The sequence below is a fragment of the Coregonus clupeaformis genome, unplaced genomic scaffold, assembly GCF_020615455.1.
Source record: "Coregonus clupeaformis isolate EN_2021a unplaced genomic scaffold, ASM2061545v1 scaf0841, whole genome shotgun sequence".
In the NCBI taxonomy this organism is placed as follows: Eukaryota; Metazoa; Chordata; class Actinopteri; order Salmoniformes; family Salmonidae; genus Coregonus; species Coregonus clupeaformis.
In genome coordinates, this window is record NW_025534296.1 from 178,560 (window position 1) to 197,499 (window position 18,940).

The 18,940-nt window shown below is 43.7% G+C and overlaps 1 protein-coding gene across 1 annotated transcript; it reads right to left on the reverse strand.

The window, feature by feature from the left end:
• Positions 1–5,921: 5,921 nt before the first annotated feature.
• LOC123485759 (tripartite motif-containing protein 16-like) lies at positions 5,922–17,179 on the reverse strand. The gene is made up of 6 exons (XM_045216886.1): positions 16,578–17,179; positions 16,059–16,154; positions 7,110–7,343; positions 6,852–7,011; positions 6,667–6,726; positions 5,922–6,430 (listed from the first exon to the last, which is right to left on the reverse strand). The coding sequence occupies exons 1-6, from the start codon at positions 17,172–17,174 to the stop codon at positions 5,922–5,924; spliced, it is 1,656 nt and encodes a 551-aa protein (XP_045072821.1). The 5' UTR covers positions 17,175–17,179.
• Positions 17,180–18,940: the final 1,761 nt, after the last annotated feature.

Here is an 18,940-nt window from a genome sequence, read left to right on the forward strand (position 1 = left end):
GAATAACCCAATATGTTGGGTTGTTAGTATTAACAGAACACGGGTTAATTTAACCATCAGTTGGGTATTTTTACTCTCATGCTTGGTTGACCTAGCAACTGGGTCTGTTTTTAATGTCATGCTTGGTTGACCTAGCAACTGGGTCTGTTTTAATGTCATGCTTGGTTGACCTAGCAACTGGGTCTGTTTTAATGTCATGCTTGGTTGACCTAGCAACTGGGTCTGTTTTAATGTCATGCTTGGTTGACCTAGCAACTGGGTCTGTTTTAATGTCATGCTTGGTTGACCTAGCAACTGGGTCTGTTTTAATGTCATGCTTGGTTGACCTAGCAACTGGGTCTGTTTTAATGTCATGCTTGGTTGACCTAGCAACTGGGTCTGTTTTAATGTCATGCTTGGTTGACCTAGCAACTGGGTCTGTTTTAATGTCATGCTTGGTTGACCTAGCAACTGGGTCTGTTTTAATGTCATGCTTGGTTGACCTAGCAACTGGGTCTGTTTTAATGTCATGCTTGGTTGACCTAGCAACTGGGTCTGTTTTAATGTCATGCTTGGTTGACCTAGCAACTGGGTCTGTTCTAATGTCATGCTTGGTTGACCTAGCAACTGGGTCTGTTTTAATGTCATGCTTGGATGACCTAGCAACTGGGTTTGTTTTAATGTCATGCTTGGTTGACCTAGCAACTGGGTCTGTTTTAATGTCATGCTTGGTTGACCTAGCAACTGGGTCTGTTCTAATGTCATGCTTGGTTGACATAGCAACTGGGTCTGTTTTAATGTCATGCTTGGTTGACCTAGCAACTGGGTCTGTTTTAATGTCATGCTCGGTTGACCTAGCAACTGGGTCTGTTTTAATGTCATGCTTGGTTGCCCTAGCAACTGGGTCTGTTTTAATGTCATCCTTACTGTAGGTTATTTTAAGGCGTACATACTGTAAACTCAATTTTTCCTTATTAAATTATTCTATAATATGTAGAGTATTTATTACATATTATAATAAGGTATACCACTGTATTATAGCCCAACAATGAGACATACGTGGACTTTTAGGAAACTCTATAAGCATAATTGAAGCTACAAAAATGTCAATGTTCAACCTTAACATGTGCTAACTACGCAACAGACCAGATGAACAGGAATTATATTTACTCTCATGGGTGGCTAAAAATAACTATCTGAAAGCCACACCCCTACTAAACTATGCCTACAGTCTTCTGATCTGACTTGCTGGGTCATATCTCAATAACCAAACAACAATAACCCAACACCCAGCATCCATAACCCAGCAGTTTTTAAAGAAAACAACCCAACTAAGTGACCCAACGCCAGCAACCCAACATTTGGGTCAACCAAACAACCCAGTATTGTTTAGAGTGTGGGGACAGGTGTAGACACCTTTCAGATCATCCTGATCCCAGCTTTCTTTAATACAGCCCATACAGTAGCTGTGTCCACAGGCAGTAGTCACCGGATCCTTCAGTGGATCCAGACAGACGGAGCAACAGAACAGTTCTAGATTGTCAGCCATTTTAGTGCTTTCACCTGAAGGTTGAGCAACAGGGTGTCAAAAATGACTTTCTGTTTCATGGAACTCTACACCAGAGGACAGGGAGGGGCTTCCTCTTGACTGTGTACTCTGTATCTACAGGTTTTTGGGGGATGGAAGTCAAGCTAAGAAGATGACGTTGCATACAGCTGTGTCCACAGGGGAATAGTAACTGGATCCTTTGGTAGATCCAGACAGCAGAGTGGATATTTTAAAAGGGCCTCTGCAATGTCCATACAACAAACTGCACAGCAGAGTATCAGAGATAACTTTAATTTCTTTGAATGTCTGAGTGGTGGGGGGAGGCCTTTTAGATCTGTTTGGAGACGTTAGTCCTGGATGGATGCACTGAGGTATATAGGGATGGAAGCCATAGTGACGTGTAACCAAATATAAGGTTGTGGTAAAACATTACAACGTTTTAAAGGTTCCATAAATGTACAGTGACCTATTCAGAAGCCACAGTGGTGAATGATAAATATGTCAAATCAAAAGTTCTCTTTCATTTTCAGTCATGTAAAATGATCATAAATTGTAAAGAAACATGTGGATGCAGTGGGGTGCAAATACCTCTGTAGAATTAATTAAGCGAGAAATGGCAGTGGAAACGGCTTTATGCACAAATATTGATATAATAACCATCATATTGAAGTAAACTTGGAGTCACACGATGATATGCGGTGTGGTCCTCCCACTACGACTCGGGAAACCATGCAGTTTATTAAGCTACAGATGAAATAAGTTATGCTGAACTTCACAGGGTGGTGAAAGTGCACGGTGATGAGCTTGATACTCCTTTCCAATAAATATGGAGGGTCTTTTTGTCCATAATAATGTCATCATGTAGGTAGCCTGTCCAGAGTGGGTACGTTCACTATATAATGCACAACCAAATCTGACAAAACCATCGGCCTCTCCCTCTCTCTGTCAGCTCTCTCTGTCAGCTGGGTAAACACCTCCCGAGTATCATTTCTTACTCGGCAGGATCCGTCCACGTTTCGGAGGGCTCCTGGCAAGCGGGGAGTCGCCGACCCGCGTTCAATGTGCCGGTCCGCTTAGCGAAAGGCGTCCCGCACGCCCCATGTCTTCTTTTTTTTCATTTTCATATTTTTGAAAAAATAATTTTTCATATTTTTTTCTGCTTCAAAGTAGATTAAGTGAAGCTTCACCTCCATTCAGGCAGTTATCACACCCCCACCCGGATTCGACCCCACTGGTCATTTAAAGACGTGTTTGGCTACGGGCACGTGGTGTTATGCGTTCACCTGGTAGTCGTCTTTTTTTCATTTTCATATTTATGAAAAAAATATATATATATTTTTTTGTAGTCATTTAGCAGACACTCTTATCCAGAGCGACTTACAGTTAGTGATGCATATTTTCTTCATATTTTTTATATTTTTTTATATATATTTTTCTAGCTTTATAAAAAAACAAACGGATAAAAACCTGGTTTTCTAATATGTACGGGTTCATGAGGGTTGCCTAATCACACATGTGACATTTTGGAAGGATGTGACCTTTTTAACCCTTCGAAACAGCACCTATGACCACAATGTAAGGCACTTCCGGTTGTCACAGGAAGCTTTAATTAAACACATATCCTCATTGGGACAAGCTCTTACAGAATCCTGAGTTTCAGGTCAATCCGTGAAAAACTAAACTTTTTACAGAGGGTTGAATGTAGCGTTTTCACTATCTGCTGGTGGATACATCTAAACCATGTTTAGGGTCAATCTTCCCACTTCCGGTTGCTCCAGGAAGCTTAAACTCAACACAGGTAATCCTTATAGTGGCCTGATGGGTTGACAAAGAAGACAGTTTGATATGGCAATATAAACCCACATAGGCATCAAGTTGAAGTTAGGGCAGCAGGCAATGTATTTCTATATCCCCTGTGGAGGCTGGCCACTCTCTCCCCCCTTTCTCCTAGCCTGCTGCACCTCATATGACATTTTGGAAGGATTTAACCTATTTGAAAAAAGTTGAAAGGCAACGTGGATCTACTGTGGTGTAGTTCTTCCCAGCATTGCAACCAAATCAGATTTGTATTACATATTGCCTGGAGTGATTTAAAAAAGGAAAGAAAGCTCTAATCTTTACCCAAATGGTCTCAAATTATAGGCCTGATCACCCTGGACCAATGCCTGTTGGTAATTTCAGTAGAACCAAGCAACTCAAGTAGCTATTCAACCTCAAAACTACCTGGTTTTGCTATACATTCAAAACAGCAGTATAATGTGAATTTTTTTTTATGGGCATTTAAAAATGACAGAAAATCTTTTCCAAAATGGTCTCAAATGAGCTGTACTCTCAGGCCCATGGGAGAAAGGGGTTTTACTAGGCAGGGAGTGTAGAACAAGATGCATGGAGCTCCAGAGGTCACAAGGTCAATGTGGGCCTGCATGGATGTCAGCAGGGCATGAGGGAGAAGGCCCAAGTGAATAGGTGTGTCTGTGTGAGTGTGTGTGTGAGTGATGTATGTTGTTAAGCTATGGAATTAATTGTACAGCATTGGATTGGTGTTGGCATGGGGTAGAGGGAGTTTACATATACCAGTCATTTCCTTTTAAATCCATGAAGGGAAGTGGACAAGTTCACACTTAGAAAGGAGATAATAGTTCCACACCTCATGTGTCCTGATAACTACAGGAATGGAACCATATTGAGGTTGGCTGCTTTCTATACGGTTTGATGGGAGAGAGAGAGACAGAGACAGAGAGAGAGAGAGAGAGAGAGAGAGAGAGAGAGAGAGAGAGAGGACATCAGGTAAAGTTCTGGAGATGAGGGAATATGTGTGCAGAAAAAAAAACCCTCCAGTATGGTTAACCCCAGTTAGGCCCAGTATGGACTATCAATACAAGTGACCATTTAGAATGTGACCCAGTTCAATGGGTCTTAACAGAACTGGGGGATGTCAGCCATGAAGTTGTCTAAACACAACTGGAATATAATTTGTTTGTGATTCATTGTTAATGGATTTTCCATTAGGAACACAGGGGGAAAACCTAACACAACAACACACATAACACACAACCAATAAAAACACAAAGGGGGAGGAAACCACTAAAGTCATTACCATATTGTCATTTTCTAACGACAGGGAGAAAACATGTAAAATCTAGAAGACTACTTTAGATCTGGTCAGAAGAAGCCTAGTGCACTACGTAGGGAACAGGGAGAGATTTGGGACAGAGTCAGTAACTCCTGTATGGAAATCTTCATTCTAATGACAGTGAGCAAATCTCCACCCTATTCCCTATGTAGTGCACTACTTTAGATCTGATCAGAAGTAGCCTAGTGCACTACGTAGGGAACAGGGTGTCATTTGGGCCAGAGTCAGTAACTCCCCTGGGTATGAATTGTCTCTCTATCTTATCTGTCTTCTATATGATGTTCTCCTCTCCTCCTCTCTTCTCTCCTCTATTCACTCTATTCTATCATCCACACCACATGCCAGCTTCAACACAATCAATTTACAAGTTAAAGACACACCTTGGAATAAATAGCAAAGGAAAACTACTACTAGATGGATTTTTTATTTCCCATCACCATGAATCATATTTAATAACTGAACAGTAGCAGACCTAACTTCATCTGTTCCTGACTCTGGGTAGTGGATTAAAAAGACCATCAATCTCCAATGATATTAAAGTACAATTCTGAACATTACTGATATACTGAGTGGCAAGTCAAGATATCTGCTGGGTTTTTATTGTTGGGTTAATAGCACCACCTGCTGGACAGGTTTAATGTTGCTTGACTGAGCAGTATGGGAGAATAAATTATACCAAACTTAGGGCCGGTTTCCCGGACATCTCCATTGAACATGATTTTTAGTCTAGGACGAGGCTTCATCTGTGTCCGGGAAACCGGCCCATATAGTTCAATTAGCAAGTAAGTAACACTACCTGTTCCATGATACTGAGTTAAATGACATTGAGACAGAGAACCAATTGAGAAAACATTTCAATGGTTCTGAATGACAACCAACATACATTAACAGCATACATCATGATTAATGTAAATGTAGCCAATTAAAACATTGCATTTGATAAAAATACGTTATTACGTTTTAATTACACTCTGCAGATTAAATCAGTCAGACAAAAATAATTGTACAGAAAAATTCAGCATTTTTATCTGCGGACCATCACCACCAGCATGACTAGTATCTATGTGGACCCTACTACAGTTTAACCAGCTCAGCTATAGACTACACCAGCATGACTAGTATCTATGTGGACCCTACTACAGTTTAACCAGCTCAGCTATAGACTACACCAGCATGACTAGTAGCTATGTGGACCCTACTACAGTTTAACCAGCTCAGCTATAGACTACACCAGCATGACTAGTATCTATGTGGACCCTTCTACAGTTTAACCAGCTCAGCAGTACCAGAGAGCCTAATTCCAGGATAGAGGGGCTGAGTGAATGTGGTCTGGACTCTGTGGAGGAGGGTCATTGTGTCAGAGACACTGTAGAAGGACAGAGTACCTGCCTTGTGATCCAGGTACACTCCTACTCTGGAGGACTGAGGGCCTGATACTTTAGTCTTAACATTATTGTGTCTGAACCAATAACTACCACTATAGTACTGTAAACTCCAGGACTTGTTATTGTATCCAAATGCACTATCTGTCCCTGTTCTGCTGATGTCTTTATATGAGACTGCTGTATCACACACCCCACTCCACTCCACCTCCCAGTAACAGCGTCCAGACAGACCCTCTCTACACAGAACCTGACAGTAGTATGTGAATCTGTCTGGATGAACAGGATATGGTTGGACTTGGCCTGTACGTGTCACCTTTCTGTTCCCTTCAGACAGAGAGAGGCGTGTGTCTGCTGTGTTTGGGTCCAGTGTGAGCTGACAGGAATCTGGGAGAAGAGCAGAGCAGAGACCAATGAGGGGAGTTAGAACAATACGTTAAGTCAGATACTGTATCTACCCTGTCTTTGATTAGAGCACAGCAGAGATCAAATCAGAGAAATATGAGGAGTCAGATAGATACCCAGTCTTTGATTAGATCTACTATTGCTATATATTTCTAGAGGGATTGTTAGGAGTGTCAGTAAAAAGAGACTGTTAGTTACTTCAGAATAAAGAGACTCACATTGTAAGAACTGTTCTCTGGTCTTGGGCTCTGGAGGCAGTACAACATCCACTATATTCACTACAGACACACAAACACATTCACAGAGAGAGGGAATGTTATCATCACACCATATTCCACATGTATATGACTAGTAGGGAACTTTCAATGGTCTAAAGATGATGTTCTTATTATTTTCAACACACCTGTAGTGGAGATCTTGGTCCATTCTCCTTTAAGGACGTCTTCTAGTTTCTCTCTCAGTTCAAACACAGTCTTACTCACATCTCCAAAGTACTGAAGAGGACGGACAACGATGCTGGGTAAGTCTGAAGATACACTGGTACCGGAGAGAGACTGATAACTCTGGAGACAGAGAGAGAGAGAGAGAACAGAACCAAATGATTGAGAGTTTCACATTGAGTTTTAGTTTCATATCACATGTATCAAGGCAGTTGAGTTACCTGGAGGAAATGGATGTGATCCTCTGTGTGTGAGAGCTGCTCCAGCTCAGTGCTTCTCTTCCTCAGCTCAGCTATCTCCTGCTCCAGTTGCTCCAAGAGTCCTTCAGCTTGACTCACTTGAGCCTTCTCTTGGGCTCTGATCAGCTCCTTCACCTCAGAGCGCCTTCTCTCAATGGAGCGGATCAGCTCAGTAAAGATCTTATCACTGTCCTCCACTGCTGCCTGTGCAGAGCTCTGTTAAGAGAGAGAGAGAGACTGACTTGTCTTACTTTAATGAGCCATCCTCATTACACTAACACCCCCACCCCTAAAAGCACATTGCGTGCCACCACAACCTCCACACAATCACATTATCCAGTACCCAACACCACAGTACAATACACCAACCAGCACCACATTCCAACCGTCCATCCAACCCCTCCTCTCCGGCCGTACAGACAGCCCCCTGAGCCCCCATACCTCCTGAAACATCTCCACACTGTTGATCATTTTGTACAACTCAAACTCAACCCCTAAGGCGTCAACAGTAATGGCATTACCCTGGCAACACAGAAAAAACATGATGAAAAGTCTGTCATTGCAGAAAACGGACACCCCTCCCCACCGCTTGTGACACTCCTTCCCAGTCTACTTGTTTGGGCAGGAGAGTCAAAGCCTCCCGTCTACAGCTTAGCGACAGCTCCCCCACCCCGACGCACTCACGCAACACACGTCCTGTAAAATAATTCCCCAGAACTTTTTATAAAAATCCACAGGCAGACCGTCTGAGAGACGGCAGCTGAGAGTTTGTGAAAGGCCAGGGAAATGTCAATTTGATTTCTCTGTGACAGAGAGAGTTTGGAAAGGTCTGTGAGCAGAACCTGAGAACACCCAGGATAATAATAATAATATGCCATTTAGCAGACGCTTTTATCCAAAGCGACTTACAGTCATGTGCATACATTTTTACATATGGGTGGTCCCGGGGATCGAACCCACTACCCTGGCATTACAAGCGCCATGCTCTACCAATTGAGCTACAGAGGACCACAGAGTTCTGCCCTCTATAAATCAGAGTACAACTCCACAGCCTCATCTCCTCACAACAGAAGTTACCCACCCATCAGGCTCCCTCATCTCCCCACAACAGAAGTTACCCACCCATCAGGCTCCCTCATCTCCCCACAACAGAAGTTACCCACCCATCAGGCTCCTCATCTCCTCACAACAGAAGTTACCCACCCATCAGGCTCCCTCATCTCCCCACAACAGAAGTTACCCACCCATCAGGCTCCCTCATCTCCCCCACAACAGAAGTTACCCACCCATCAGGCTCCCTCATCTCCCCCACAACAGAAGTTACCCACCCATCAGGCTCCCTCATCTCCCCCACAACAGAAGTTACCCACCCATCAGGCTCCCTCATCTCCCCCACAACAGAAGTTACCCACCCATCAGGCTCCCTCATCTCCCCCACAACAGAAGTTACCCACCCATCAGGCTCCCTCATCTCCCCACAACAGAAGTTACCCACCCATCAGGCTCCCTCATCTCCCCACAACAGAAGTTACCCACCCATCAGGCTCCCTCATTTCCCCACAACAGAAGTTACCCACCCATCAGGCTCCCTCATCTTCCCACAACAGAAGTTACCCACCCATCAGGCTCCCTCATCTCCCCACAACAGAAGTTACCCACCCATCAAGCTCCCTCATCTCCCCCACAACAGAAGTTACCCACCCATCAGGCTCCCTCATCTCCCCCACAACAGAAGTTACCCACCCATCAGGCTCCCTCATCTCCCCCACAACAGAAGTTACCCACCCATCAGGCTCCCTCATCTCCCCACAACAGAAGTTACCCACCCATCAAGCTCCCTCATCTCCCCCACAACAGAAGTTACCCACCCATCAGGCTCCCTCATCTCCCCACAACAGAAGTTACCCACCCATCAGACAAACGTAAAACAAGGGATTTTCTTGGTTTCCCCACTCTGTTTTTCCAACCCCTCTGGTGAAACAGAGAACTGAGCCCTGTACTATAATATAATATAATGTGCCATTTTGCAGACGCTTTTATCCAAAGCCACTTACAGTCGATAATATATATATATTTTTGTTGTGTATGGGTGGTCCCGGGGATCGAACCCACTACCCTGGCGTTACAAGCGCCGTGCTCTACCAGCTGAGCTACAGAGGACCAGGTGCAGACACATTTATGAAAGCAAAGACAAGGTCATTATTTGGGCTCTAAACACTAACAACCTACCCTTACACACCTATTTTGCTACCCCTGCACTAAGATTTCTGCCATGGCATTTAAATGTTTTTGGTTTACATATTCCCCCAGTCTTTGCCGGCAATCATGTTAAGGAAGTCTAACCGTGAAATCTCCATAAGAGGTGGGAGTGAAATCACCACAATCAGAAACCAGTAGAGAAGCCCATAAAGCTGCCATGCCAGAAAAAAACATCAATTTAAGCAGATTCTGAAGACATGCCCTTAAGAACCCATGACCCATTTTCTCAGCCTATACCGCTTCCTGGGTGAGAGGACACTAAACCCCTCATTCTTCATCACGTGTTGTACTGACCTTACATGCCTTCCAGGATCAATCAAATAAGACTCCAGCAGAACCTTCTTTTTCCCCTTTAGTCTCCATCAGGAACCTAGAAAGTTCTCTCACCGTATATACTGGGCCCTCAGCCTGACTGGCTGTCAGCTCTGGATCCAATGAGCCGTCTGAAAACGAGACGCCTTGTCCTCCGCTCCCGCAGACTCACCTCCCCCTCTTCCTCCTCCTCCATTGGCACGGTACCGTCCTCCTCCTCCCCAGTCTCTGCCCCCCTGCACTTCCCCCTGATCAGAGCCTCTTCCCCAATGACAGGCAATATTTCCTGGGATGAGCCCACCAAGCCTTCGCCCACCGGAGTCTCTGTTACTACAGAAACCTGCCTCAGCTCATGTAGCCCAGCTGCAACCCTCCCCACCACCGCTTTCTCCACGGCCTGCGCACCACCACTTGGCCATGCACTACTACCGTGTAGCTCAGTTGGTAGAGCATGGCACTTGCAACGCCAGGGTTGTGGGTTCGTTTCCCATGGGGGGACAGTATGAAAATGTATGCACTCACTAACTGTAAGTCGCTCTGGATAAGAGCATCTGCTAAATGACTAAAATGTAAAAAATGTATTCTCCTCCCTCCTGGTAGCCCTGCCATTTATTTTGCAATTCTGAGTAATCACTACTTTAGTAAGGATTAGTAAGGGAAAACACTTTATTCAGTACTACTGCAGTTGCTTAATAAATCCAATAGATGGCAGCATAAGACCATGAATGACATTTCAGAAGATTAGTTTAGTTCTCTCCCTGGATACACCACCACTCCACCACACAGGAAAACTCCTCCTGCCTGAGCTTTTTACTGTCCCTTTCCACACTGCTAACGCAAGAGGAAGGACTGAAAAAGCATTTAACACATTACTGTGAAGTAATATAATGATGATTCATGTTTATTATTACCTGTTTTTATGGTCATGTTTTGAAATTATACTTCATTACTATGATTATCAATACGCCAAACATTAATTCAGTCACCTCTGGTCGACAAAAACGTATTTTCCTAGTACATTAATTGTCAAATTCATCAACCAGCATCGAGCACTCTGCCTTCTCACGCAAGCGAGGGTCAAAGACTCCAGCCACCCTAGTCATAGACTGTTCTCTCTGCTACCGCACGGCAAGCGGTACCGGAGTGCCAAGTCTAGGTCCAAAAGACTTCTCAACAGCTTCTACCCCCAAGCCATAAGACTCCTGAACAGCTAATCATGGCTACCCGGACTATTTGCACTGCCCCCCACCCCATCCTTTTTACGCTGCTGCTACTCTGTTAAGTATTTATGCATAGTCACTTTAACTCTACCCACATGTACATATTACCTCAACTACCTCAACTAGCCGGTGCCCCTGCACATTGACTCTGCAACGGTACCCCCTGTATATATAGCCTCCCTACTGTCACTTTATTTTACTGTATATATAGCCTCCCCTACTGTCACTTTATTTTACTTCTGCTCTTTTTTTCTCAACACTTTTTTTGTTGTTGTTTTATTCTTACTTTTTTTGTTTAAAATAAATGCACTGTTGGTTAAGGGCTGTAAGTAAGCATTTCACTGTAATGTCTGCACCTGTTGTATTCGGCGCATGTGACCAATAAAATTTGATTTGATTTGATTTGATTTGTTGAGGTAAATATGCTAACCGCGACGGTTGCATTATGTAATTTATTGGTGGGCTGGAAGATGCAGTGTTTTTTCTTTTCTATTCAGAGGCTATTTACTCCCAATATGAGATAATTTTATATAGAAGGTTTTTATAATGCATGTTTACTAGGGTTGAGGTTAGCGCATCTGAGTAGGGATTATTTGGGTTCAATACCTGTCCTACCTATCAATCATATTGCTGCTTGTAGCCTATAACTGATGATCCCCACACTAGAAACACCGAAAACTATCTGTGCTAGCAAACCCTGTGTTCCACCCTCCCCTGTGTAACCTTGAAGTTTGTTAAGAAACAAACACTTGTCTATGAAAACAGACATGTTAAACGGATTCCGCTTGGCACCCAGCCGAGAGCACACGAAAACCACTTGCAAATTTACCAAAACTAACCAACTACTTGCGGTCTGTTCGTAAGTAATAAACGGAGGCAGATTAGCCACCACAACTCTTATCGAAAGAGGCGACATCTGCACCAACACACCCCTCACAAAAATCCCACTCACAACAAGACAAACCTTTTTCATTAACACAACCACCGCCTTGTTCATTCTGGATGCAGAGTGCAGATGTTCCGCTCCAACCTGTTCGCCGACCATGAGCAAAACTTCCTCCACACCTTTCTCCGGAACGCACCCGAAAGCGACAGCGTTTCTTCTCCACTCGGTTGAGGCCATCACGCCGCCCTAACAAACTACCCCTACTCCCCCCTCAACTCTAAACGATAAACAGTGGAAACCAATAAACAAACCCTCCACCATCAGAAAATAAATTCAGAAAATACACAAGAACCAAAAGAAAAAAGAATAGTAGCCCACCTCACGAACCACAAATCTCTCACACCAACAACTTCTTCTTCTATGATATAATGGCGGTCCACAAACCAACGTTAAAGGTGCATGCCGCCACCTACTGTGCTGGAGTGTGTGGTCAATCACGGTTTCCAACATTTCTAAATCCTCCTACCTAACTCAGTACTTCTGAGAAAATAAAGAAGAGCCCTACTAACTTCTAATAGACCCCCCATCCCCCAAATCCCTTCCAAACCCCCCAACCCCATCCAACCTCAATGACCCTACACATCTTTCCCTCTCTTCAACATACTTACAACAATATAACAACACATGCTCCACCGTTTCATCGACGTACCCTCCAGACACAAATCATTCCCATGCTTGCCAACCAGATGTAATGACGAGATCAATGTACAATGTCCTAAGCACAATCGAGTAAACACCACCTCTTCCTTCCTAATCTGACTTTTGAATCTTGGTCCATCAACCTTTCTGTAAAACTGTAAACTATTCATATAAATGCCGGCCCTTGTGCTCAGAGTACCATCTCTTCTGCCACACATCTATCAAAATGGCTCTGATCTTACATTTGGCCTCACCTCTACCCAGTGGAACATTAATATCAATTATATCTAGTTTCAAAGCTCTTTTAGCTAACTGGTCTACAATTTCATTCCCTTCCACACCCGATTGTGCTGGGACCCAGCAGAATCTCACTACTACACCCATTCTCTCAATTCTCCATCATAACATCAATACCTCCAATAGCAGGTCACTCCTATTCGATTTACCAGATGATAAACTATTCAATACAGACAGAGAATCTGAGCATACTATAATTCTAACAGGTTGTACGTCCTCCACCCACTGGAGGGCAACTATTATCACCAACAGTTCAACTGAGTATACTGACAGTTCATCTGTTAGTCTTTTACATATCTGCACATCAAATTCAGGAACGTAAACGCCTGCTCCTGTGAGCCCACTATCTGGGTCCTTGGATCAGTCTGTGAAAAGCATTAAAAAAGCATAAAAACTTTTACCAATGTAATTGTCAACCAGTTTCACTATATCACTGACTTCAAACCAATCTTTCCTTTTCTCTACCAAGGTTAGATCAACAACAGGGTCTGGGAGTAACCATGGAGGAACATCCCTTATCACCACAGAAGGGCCAACCTCCAACTCCCTCAAACCACTCTCATCAGCAAGCTTTCCAACTGTCCAACCAAAACCACTGCCTTGTCTACTAGTATATTCCCAACAGTCATCTAGAACAGTAGCAGTGGGATGCTCAACCTCACAGCCTTTCAACCCAATAAGATAATGACCATTTTTTACGCTGTATATCCAAAGGCATCTCTCCTGCCTCCACCAGTAAGGCACATACAGATATTGATTTAAATGCACCAGTACATATCCTTAAAGCTATATACTGGATTCTGTCCAGCTTCTGAAGCCGAGCATCCTGACTGGTTGCATCACCGCCTGGTATGGCAACTGCTTGGCCTCTGACCGCAAGGCACTACAGAGGGTAGTGCGTACGGCCCAGTACATCACTGGGGCAAAGCTCCCTGCCATCCAAGACCTCTATACCAGGCGGTGTCAGAGGAAGGCCCTCAAAATTGTCAAAGACTCCAGCCACCCTAGTCATAGACTGTTCTCTCTGCTACCGACGGCAAGCGGTACCGGAGTGCCAAGTCTAGGTCCAAAAGACTTCTCAACAGCTTCTACCCACAAGCCATAAGACTCCTGAACAGCTAATCATGGCTACCCGGACTATTTGCACTGCCCCCCCACCCCATCCTTTTTACGCTGCTGCTACTCTGTTAAGTATTTATGCATAGTCACTTTAACTCTACCCACATGTACATATTACCTCAACTACCTCAACTAGCCGGTGCCCCCGCACATACTGACTCTGCACCGGTACCCCCCTGTACATATAGCCTCCCTACTGTCACTTTATTTTACTTCTGCTCTTTGTTTTTCTCAACACTTTTTTTGTTGTTGTTTTATTCTTACTTTTTTGTTTAAAATAAACGCACTGTTGGTTAAGGGCTGTAAGTAAGCATTTCACTGTAATGTCTGCACTTGTTGTATTCGGCGCATGTGACCAATAAAATTTGATTTGATTTGATTTGATTTGAAGTCTTTACCTCTGTTCCATAAACTGTACACCAGTAATCAATTGGCGTCCTGATCAGGAGCTCTATAAATATCCATCAACAATTGTCTGTCAGCACCCCATTCATAACCAGAGACCCACACAACCAACTACCGTAAAAGTGATGGAATGAGAGAGCCAGAGACATCGTTACAACACTGTACATAGCCATAATTTAGCATTTCTTCTTCTTCTTTGGAGTTTAACGGCGGTTGGCATGGAAAAATAAAGAAATAAAAACAACAAAACAACAAATCTTCTGAAGTCTAATCTTGTATGCCCAAATACTTCTCTGCAGGTGCCACCACAACATGTATTTTCTGTGATTTACGTTCCATTTGTACTGTACAATTGATAACCATTGCTATGAACGCTAAGAAGCTATCTTTACTAAAGCATATATCACTCGTTGGCCTATCCCTCTGTGCTGGCACAGATCTACTACTCACAGGGATCCTCTCAGGATCTCTCACCCTTGACCCATCCTCCTCTACTTCCTTCACTGTCTCAGCATACGACAACTTCTGCACTACTCTGACTCTAGCCACCTCAACCTGCCTCTCTCGCACCGGACACTTCCAATCCCAAGCAACATGGGCATCCCAACAGTTGACCCACACAACTTTATCCACCGAAACTACACAATCCTCTATCCCATGCCCTCCTGCACACTTCCCACATCTTGGAATCTCCCTCCTACAAACTGCTGCAACATGACCATAAACGTTGCACCTGAAACATAGCAGTGGATTCGGCACAAAGCTCTAACAGGATAACTGATATATCCTACCATGACTTTGTTGGGTAAAGACTCAAAACTCAAAAGGACTGACAGTGACTCCTCTGTTTCACCACGCTCACCACCGGGTCTGTGTTGCACCAAACGGCGGGAATCACAAACACCAGGAATCTTCATCTTCAAATGCTCCACCTCCACACTTAACGTTACCCCAGAAATCACTCCTTTCAATGGTGCCCTGTTCCTAAGAGCAAAGCAAGAAACAGATCTTGACCCAAGTTGCGTGACACGGAGCACCCACTCCCTCTGGTCAGAAGAAACACAAACAAATATCCCAAGTCCACTACAGGTTACCTTCACTGATTCAACTGCACCCAACTCCTTTCCCACCCACCCCTGAAACTACAAATGGATCTACCAAAAGGTATGGATCCACTTTCTCCAAAAATGTAACTCCTACTGCACCAGATTCTTCTTTATCATGTCCATTGATGCCAGGCTCTGGTTCTGAGCTCTTCACCACACCTTCTACCTCACTAACTCTCCCTCATTCATTTCCATTTCACCTCCAGAACTCAGTCTGGCGAATGGCTCACTCGGTTTTCACTTGAATTATAACATTTGAAAGTCTCTATTCCTTTGACACTTTTGTGAGTGTAATGTTTACTGTTAATTTCTCGTGGTTTATTTCACTTTTGTTTAGTATCTATTTCACTTGCTGTGGCAATGTAAACATATGTTTCCCATGCCAATAAAGCCCTTTGAATTCAATTGAATTGAGAGAGAGAGAGAGAGAGAGCTCCATGTTAATGTATAGGGGATATGAGTCAGTCATGGTTACTCATGGTTATGTGATGAAGTAGCCCCGCCTTCGACAGCCTGTTCCCAACAGTGGGGTCAGTGGGATTGGATAGGGGCCTCTCTCCCTCTCTCTCTCTCTCTGACTGGAGGAGAGATGTGAAATGGTGTGTCTCCTCTGGTCAACAATACTCACCTTTAGAGACTCCACAGCCTGTTGGAGCTCCTTCAGGTCCTTCTCTCTCTCCTGGAATCTCTGCTGGACCTTCTGCTGACTCATCCCCAGCTGCCTCTGTGGAGAATCACTCTTCAATGAGCTATCAAGCTTTATTTGTCCAGTAGATCAATAGTATAGTATTGGGACATAGGGCCCATAGAAGATAGGGATTAAAATGTTGAGGAACTGTCTGTGTGAAATTATATTATTATGTTGCTATGTGAATGATTCTAGTTTTTATGGTAGGCGTACATGTATCAAGGGGTTGAGGCTGAACTTTGGTCTCATAAAAGGGCATTCGGAATGATAATGTTGTATGACTTTAGAAAATTGTGAAACATTTGGAGCACACCCAATATACTCAAGGTTTGTGTTCATATTTGTTCTGCCGTGGATTGATTTCATTTGTATGATCTCATATTCAAACAGCCTTAGTTCCTACTGTATCTTTAATTCTTTGTTTATCAGACAGTCACCAACAAGTAGTTCTGGTCTTACCTGTTTCTCAGTCCTCTCTGCTGCAGCTGACACTGTATCATGGCCTTTATGTTCATCCATCACACACTGATAACAGATACACTGTTGATCGGTACGACAGAAAACCTCCAGCAGTTTGTTATGATGAGAGCAGATCTTCTCCTGTAGTTGTGCGGTGGCTTTGACCAGCTTGTGCTTCTTGAAACCAGGAAATTCATAGTGAGATTGGAGGTGAGTCTCACAGTAAGAGGCCAGACACGCCAGACAGGACATGAGGGCTTTCTGCTTTCTGGTCCCAGTGCAGACATCACACTCCACATCTCCAGGTCCAGCATAGCACAGAGCAGGAGGGGGAGCAGCCTGGAGTCCTGTCTTCTTCAGTTTCTCCACCACTTCAGCCAACATGTTATTTTTCCTCAGATTAGGTCTTGGAGTGAAGGTCTGTCTGCACTGAGGACAGCTATAGACCCCTTTCAGAACATCCTGATCCCAGCAGCCCTCAATACAGCTTCTACAGTAATTGTGTCCACAGTGGATGGTGACTGGTTCCTTCAGTAGATCCAGACAGACAGAACAACAGAACTGGTCCTGGTCCAGCAAAACTCCCTGCTGAGCCATTTGGACGGTTGTTCACTCTCACACAGACAGACGACACAGAGAATCAGATAAGTTTAGTCTCCACAGAAGAGAGTTTGTGGAGGGGGAGGGACTTCCTGGTTCTGCCAGAGGGGGTGGGGTTAGAAGGGGAGAGAGAGAGAGAGAGAGAGAGAGAGAGAGAGAGAGAGAGAGAGAGAGAGAGAGAGAGAGAGAGAACTGTCCACAATGTTAATAGAGACAAAGATTTGTGTTCCTAGGTTAGGGCCCTTAATATGGAATAAATTAAATAGAGTGGTTAGAATATATAAAGGGTAACAGTTTCTATGAAGTACATATGTATAATGCTTTTTAATGAATTGTGTAATGCCTTAAACTTACGTGCTATGACACTAACTATAACCGGGTCCATAATAACTAATACGTGGTTGTAAAACTGTACAATGTGTTATAGATAATTAGCTACAATGGGGGAGGGGGACTTGAAATGGATACAATGTACTGTAGCTGGAAATGAATACCGTATGTATTGACTGATCATTGAGAATGATGTAACACTTTACATTACAGTGTGGTTATTGGTGTGTAATTATTCCTGTTAGTCCAGTGGTGTAAAAGTACTGTGATGCCTCATTCTTACACTGTACTAGCAGCAGTAACCCTAACCCTAACTCTAACCCTAACTAACTCTAACCCTGGGATCGAAATGCTACTTTGACACTGACAACCTGAGAATCAGAGATCAATAAAAACGACCTTGTCTTGAATCCATCAATAGCCGAGGCCTAGGTGTGTGGAGACACATATTGTAGGCTACAATATGAGGAGGAAATTATAGTCCTAAAAATGCTTTCCAGTTTCACTGACTCACCCAACGATGCACAGCTCCCTCACTGGTGATGGCCGATGCACTCGTGCCAAAAGCCTATCGCTCTCTCTCCTTTGTAAAACAATATTTGGAAGTTGATCAAATATTTTGGTGGCCTCCAGCATAGAGTCTAAATAAATGATGAAGTGCAACGCTTGAGAGATGAGAGTTCAGGCTCCTGTCTATCAGAGCAGAGAGGGAGAGAGATCATAGAAAGTGAATCTCATTCTAGTTATGTGAGAGATACAGGTGTGCTTCTCACACAGCCACCGTCACCAACATATACTATACCCACATACTCAAGTGTAGCTGTGGGGCTTACTAGTCTGAATTTCTTACAGCCTAATTTTCAAGACATCAATGTACAGCAACATTTTTAGGTGTCAATGCAGAACACCCTCCATATGCATATGAACACATACTCAGAGGTGGGGCTTACAAGACTCACATTTCATATACTCAGAGGTGGGGCTTACAAGACTCACATTTCATATACTCAGAGGTGGGGGCTTACAAGACTCACATTTCATATACTCAGAGGGTGGGGCTTACAAGACTCACATTTCATATACTCAGAGGTGGGGCTTACAAGACTCACATTTCATATACTCAGAGGTGGGGGCTTACAATACTCACATTTCATATACTCAGAGGTGGGGCTTACAATACTCACATTTCATATACTCAGAGGTGGGGCTTACAAGACTCACATTTCATATACTCAGAGGTGGGGCTTACAAGACTCACATTTCATATACTCAGAGGTGGGGCTTACAAGACTCACATTTCATATACTTTTAAGACATCACTGTAGGACAAACATATCACAATCATTTGATTTGATATCAGAATATACTTCAAATAAAATAAATCAATGTATGCTGCAGCAGAACACATATTATAGTATATAGGCCTCCTGCCT

Excerpts from the sequence above, each read along its gene's own strand:
- LOC123485759 (XM_045216886.1), bottom strand. The coding sequence starts at position 17,174 with ATGGCTCAGCAGGGAGTTTTGCTGGACCAGGACCAGTTCTGTTGTTCT. Across the intron at positions 7,344-16,058 it reads AGGCTGTGGAGTCTCTAAAG|AGCTCTGCACAGGCAGCAGT; the intron begins GTGAGTATTGTT and ends CTCTCTTAACAG. Across the intron at positions 6,431-6,666 it reads CAGAGAACAGTTCTTACAAT|ATTCCTGTCAGCTCACACTG; the intron begins GTGAGTCTCTTT and ends CTCTTCTCCCAG.